The following is a 6,227-nucleotide window of genomic DNA, read 5'->3' as shown; positions in this document are numbered from 1 at the left end:
AAAGAACACAACAAGGGCGTCACTTGACACAACTTACTAACACGTCATTGGTGGAGAAAAGAACACAACAAGGGCGTCACTTGACACAACTTACTAACACGTCATTGGTGGAGAAAAGAACACAACAAGGGCGTCACATGACACAACTTACACGTCATTGGTGGAGAAAAGAACACAGCAAGGGCGTCACTTGACACAACTTACACGTCATTGGTGGAGAAAAGAACACAACAAGGGCGTCATTTGGCACAACTTACTAACACGTCATTGGTGGAGAAAAGAACACAACAAGGGCGTCACTTGGCACAACTTACTAACACGTCATTGGTGGAGAAAAGAACACAGCAAGGGCGTCACTTGACACAACTTACACGTCATTGGTGGAGAAAAGAACACAACAAGGGCGTCACTTGACACAACTTACACGTCATTGGTGGAGGAGAAAAGAACACAGCAAGGGCGTCACTTGACACAACTTACACGTCATTGGTGAAGAAAAGAACACAACAAGGACGTCACTTGGCACAACTTACACGTCATTGGTGGAGAAAAGAACACAACAAATGTGTCACTTGGCACAACTTACACGTCATTGGTGGAGAAAAGAACACAGCAAGGGCGTCATTTGGCACAACTTACACGTCATTGGTGAAGAAAAGAACACAACAAGGGCGTCACTTGGCACAACTTACACGTCATTGGTGGAGAAAAGAACACAGCAAGGGTGTCACTTGACACAACTTACACGTCATTCGTGGAGAAAAGAACACAGCAAGGGCGTCACTTGACTCAACTTACTAACACGTCATTGGTGGAGAAAAGAACACAGCAAGGGCGTCACTTGGCACAACTTACAAGTCATTCGTAGAGAAAAGAACACAACAAGGGCGTCACTTGGCACAACTTACACGTCATTCGTGGAGAAAAGAACACATCAAGGGCGTCACTTGGCACAACTTACACGTCATCCGTGAAGAAAAGAACACAACAAGGGCGTCACTTGGCACAACTAACACGTCATTCGTGGAGAAAAGAACACATCAAGGGCGTCACTTGACACAACTAACACGTCATTCGTGGAGAAAAGAACACATCAAGGGCGTCACTTGGCACAACTTACACGTCATTCGTGAAGAAAAGAACACAACAAGGGCGTCACTTGGCACAACTAACACGTCATTCGTGGAGAAAAGAACACATCAAGGGCGTCACTTGACACAACTAACACGTCATTCGTGGAGAAAAGAACACATCAAGGGCGTCACTTGGCACAACTTACACGTCATTCGTGGAGAAAAGAACACATCAAGGGCGTCACTTGGCACAACTTACACGTCATTCGTGAAGAAAAGAACACAACAAGGGCGTCACTTGACACAACTAACACGTCATTGGTGGAGAAAAGAACACAACAAGGGCGTCACTTGGCACAACTTACGCGTCATTCTTGGAGCTGTACTGCTGCGATGTCATCACCTAATGGAAGACAGTCATATTAATTTTTAGTAGAGAAAAGATGTGTTCAAATGAGAAGGCAATGCAATGCAATGCAGTAATCTCAGCTTTGAGCGTTGTAAATAGATACTTACAGTGGACATTCTTGCGAAAAAAAAAACACAAACCCCACTCCTATGGTTTACTGAAATCCATCAGTTTCTTTGTCAATCAGTCAGTCAGTCAGACAGTTTTTACCGATTCACAATTTTTGATGGGTACATAATTATGGAAGCAAATCTGTCAAACTTTAACATGAGGGGGTATGGTGCACGTTTAACACAAATGCTGTACAATAATCAACTAGTTAGTTAGTTAGTTAGTTAGTTAGTTAACAAAGTGATTGATACACTAAATTCGAGCAAATACTGTATTTCTGTCCAGTTGATCTGATCTACTGGTGACGTCAGACGGTGACGAAGATGATGAATCGGTGACATCAATTGCAGCTGTGTAAAAATACGTCACAGCATGCGTCAAAAAGGCAGCAGGCAAAGTGACGTGTGTCGAATGATCTGGATGCTTCTTGTTCTTCCCAAAGGTCTGTGGACTGCTTGCACTGAAATATGAAGTTGAATGGAGAAGTGTGTGTGTGTGTGTGTGTGTGTGTGTGTTGTTGTTCTTGTTGTTCCTGTATCATTACTGTTGACAGATTTGCGATTGTCCATTGTCTTTTATACATATGTAATTATAGATATTTTGCATTGCCTTTTGCCTGTGTGTTCTTGTTGCTGTGTGTTTATTGTTGACAGAGATGTATTGTATTTTACATGTGTGTGTGTGTGTGTGTGTGTGTGTGTTCCAGTAACAGCAACATCCTGCGACGAGCTTCAATGCTTGAACAGCAACCCCTGTCAGTCATTCGTCACACGTGACCACGCGACGCAGGCGCAGTGCACCTGTGGAGGAAAATGGGCGGGGCCTCGCTGCCAGTATCAGCTTCGTCTCGAAATGGAAGCGGTGACGTCATTGTCAGTCAGGCTGAGACTCGACCTCACGGCGTCGTCACAGAATGATGACTTGAAAACACGGCCGGCGTCAGAAGAAGCTTCGCCGAGCTTCGTTTACACGCTGGTGTACTGGAGAAGTGAAAAAAGTGTGACGTCAAAAACGTTTCAGTCGTTTCCAGACCCGGGACACAGCTCGTGCCTCTTGCTTCACGGCCTACAGTCCCGGCAGCCAACACTGCAGGGTCTCCAACCCAGCACCCAATACGTGGCCTGCGTGGAAAGCGGCTCCATGGATTCCTGTGCTCTGTCTTCTTTCTTCAGCCCTGCTGCCTCTTCAACACAGAACGCCGCCTCGTGGTCGTCGGCGTCATCATCGTGGGATTCTACGTCATCAGTATGGGGAATGTCGTCATGGCCGTCCAACTGTGTGACGTTTAAAACTAGCGGGACAGAACCCATGACGGGTGTTCTTCCGCTGGTGTTTATTTCAGTGTTTTCTGGTGCGGTGTTTGTGGTGACGGTGATCACTGTTGTTGTCATTCTGGTCAGAAGAAAGCCAGTGTCAACCAAAGTGATGGAGTGCTGCTTATGTCCGGAACTGTGTTTCAGTTCCAAACGTCGTTGCTGCATCAGTTCCTCTCGTTGTTTCAGCACTGCCTTGTGCAGCACTCGCACCAGTAACCCTGCCTCCCGTGCAGTCAGGTCACGTCTGGTGGAGGAATCAGTGCCGTGCGCAAAATGGCTCAGACATGGCCGAGCGAAGCAGAAAAGTCACTCCAACGCAGAAGAGCACCCCTTGGTGTCAGCACGCCCTACACCCCTTTCACACCTCCCTGAAACCTCTCACCTCTGACCTCTGCCGGCAACAGGACTCACTGTGCGACAACCCGCACAGCAGATGGCAGTGGTACTTTGAACCCTGAACTTTGGACCTTGAACTACAGAGGGCAGATGTACTGAGCCATGGGTTCTTCTGAACCTGATCTGAACGATGTCACGTTTCTGGAATGGATAGGTCTCGTTCTGGAATGTGTTGATGACAACGTTCTGAAATGGGTTGATGACACTTTACGTTCTGAAATGGGTGGATGGTGTGTTATGTTCTGAAATGGGTGAATAGTGTGTTACGTTCCGAAATGGGTGGATGGTGTGTTATGTTCTGAAATGGGTGGATGGTGTGTTACGTTCTGAAATGGGTGGATGGTGTGTTATGTTCTGAAATGGGTGGATGGTGTGTTACGTTCTGAAATGGGTAGATGGTGTCACTGGGTCTGAAATGGGTGGATGGTATGACAGGGTCTGGAATGGGTGATGGTATTTAACGTTCTGGAATGGGTCGATGGTGTGACTATTTCTGGAATGGGTGGATGGTGTCACTTGGTCTGAAATGGGTGGATGGTATCACTAGGTCTGGAATGGGTAGACGGTCTGGAATTGGTGGATGGTATCACTAGGTCTGGAATGGGTGGATGGTATCACTAGGTCTGAAATGGGTGGATGGTATGACTTGGTGGTCTGGAATGGGTGGATGGTATGTAACGTTCTGAAATGGGTGGACGTTCTGAAATGGATGGATGGTATGACTAGGTCTGAAATGGGTGGATGATGTGTTATGTTCTGAAATGGGTGGTTGGTATGTTACCTTCTGAAATGGGTGGATGGTGTGACTAGGTCTGGAATGGGTGGATGGTATGTAACGTTCTGAAATGGGTGGACGTTCAGAAATGGGTGGATGGTATGACTAGGTCTGGAATGATGGTATGACTAGGTCTGGAATGGGTGGATGGCATGTTACCTTCTGAAATGGGTGGGTGGTGTGACTAGGTCTGAAATGGGTGGATGGCATCATTAGGTCTGAAATGGGTGGATGGTATCACTGGGTCTGGAATGGGTGGATGGTGTCACTAGGTCTGGAATGGGTGGGTGGTATCACTAGGTCTGGAATGGGTGGATGGTATGTAACGTTCTGAAATGGCTGGACGTTCTGAAATGGATGGATGGTATGACTAGGTTTGAAATGGGTGGATGGTATCACTAGGTCTGGAATGGGTGGATGGCATGTTACCTTCTGAAATGTGTGGATGACATGTTGCTGTCTGAAATGGGTAGATGGTGTGACCAGGTTTGAAATGGGTGGATGGTATATTACCTTCTGAAATGGATGGATGGTGTGACTAGGTCTGGCGGATGGTGTGTCCCGTGGATAGTGATAAGTATTGAGACCAAGGGCTGGTGGTGTGCACGTGCCTTGACCCTAACCTGAGCAGTGTCATGAACAGTATCAACATGCTCTGCTTGGCACAGTACGCATGCCATGGTGACACTTTTGTGTAAAAATGGCACGGTGTTGTCCTGCTCTTCTCCACACTCTCTCTCTGTCTCTCTGTCTCTGTCTCTCTCTCTCTCTCTCTGAGTTAAGGCCAGGCTGTCCCTTACAGACCTTCTCTCCTCCAGCTGGCCACAGGACAGTCAAGCCATAAGTACAACCAGTGTTCTCCCATGGTGTTTTGGTCGTGGTGTGGGGGCAGGAAGCGAGGCAGGAAGCTGGACAGATGCCGGATGCGGCCAACCCAGCTGTTGCTGACTCTCTGATAGTAGGCTTTCCTGACGCTGAAAATGGACACGGGAGTCGGCTCCTGGAATGTAGGAACGAGATACCAAAGTGGCAGTGACCGCTTTTTGGTTTAAAACAGTATTTTATTTGGAACATGTCACAATACAACACAGATATCGATGAACAGGACAACAAGAAAATCTTATATAAAGTCCTGTCCTGATACATGTACATACTGAATATGTGACGGATGTCATCATAACTAGAAGTTAAGACGTGAACATACATGAGTTTTGAACAAAACTAAGCTGAGATATAAATAAAGTGAAGAAAATGAATAATAAACGTGTGGTGGTGGAAGAAGTCAATAGAGAGAGAACGAGAAGTATCAACGCTGGGGCACAAGCACAGCAAGACTTTACTCGACCGACAAACAAAGCGGCGAAGGCCAACCGTCCAGCAGAAAAAACAACAAACAAGAACAACAAAAGGCAAGCACGCCATCATGTATTCATTATCATGAGCTGGCAAGTGAAAAGGCAGCACTCTTTCAGGTACATGCACTTACATATATGCATACAGACAGGATATTACTCATCGTTATAAACCTTTGAATTAGATGCATGCAAACATACATGGGTATACGTACACACACATGCCTGTCCACACACACACACACACACACACACACACACACACATATTTATACAGATATATAAATATATATATATGCATATATATATATACATACATATCAACTGAAGCGACTAATAATTTGTTATGAATTAGGTCAGGGCCAGACGCCTTTTTTGAATCAAGATTATCAATAATGGTTTTCACTTCAAGAGCTGTCAGTGTTATTTCTTCTATCTGTGTCAATTCGTTGTATACTACGTGTGGAAGAGGATCGTTTGTATCTACTAGTTTACACTGGTCTATAAAAAAAATAAAAGAAAATCATTAAATATGTTTGCTTTATCTAGACTGGAGTAGTATGTTTTTCCATCCATGGTAAGTGGGGCTATATCATCAGAATCTATACCTTTTTTGTTCATAAATTGCTTAACTATTTTCCACCAATCTCTTTGTCTAAACTGGTTAGGATCTAACGCTTTGTCACTTAGCTCATTGTTGTGGTGGATACCATAACTTCAGTGTTAAGTGGTTGGGGTGGATGCCATAACTTCAGTGTTAAGTGGTTGGGGTGGATGCCATAACTTCAGAGTTAA

The 6,227-nt window shown here is 45.4% G+C and overlaps 1 protein-coding gene across 2 annotated transcripts in view; it reads left to right on the top strand.

The window, feature by feature from the left end:
- The window catches only part of LOC143276228 (uncharacterized), a 21,543-nt gene extending 16,062 nt beyond the window's left edge, over window positions 1–5,481 (top strand). Inside the window, exons 2-4 of one of the 2 annotated variants that reach the window (XR_013053521.1) lie at window positions 1,879–2,035; window positions 2,300–4,380; window positions 4,483–5,481. Coding sequence is in view for 1 of the 2 variants with exons in the window: in XM_076580699.1 (XP_076436814.1) it covers window positions 1,966–2,035; window positions 2,300–3,297 (1,068 nt within the window). In the remaining variant the exon portion in view is untranslated. Of the gene's footprint in view, window positions 1–1,878; window positions 2,036–2,299 lie in introns of both variants that reach the window. The other variant, XM_076580699.1, reaches the window with a different exon arrangement.
- The last annotated feature ends 746 nt before the right edge of the window (window positions 5,482–6,227 follow it).

Source organism: Babylonia areolata, chromosome 31 (genome assembly GCF_041734735.1).
Source record: "Babylonia areolata isolate BAREFJ2019XMU chromosome 31, ASM4173473v1, whole genome shotgun sequence".
In the NCBI taxonomy this organism is placed as follows: Eukaryota; Metazoa; Mollusca; class Gastropoda; order Neogastropoda; family Buccinidae; genus Babylonia; species Babylonia areolata.
The sequence above is the reverse complement of the archived record's forward strand: the minus strand, read 5'-3'. Positions and strand labels throughout refer to the sequence as shown.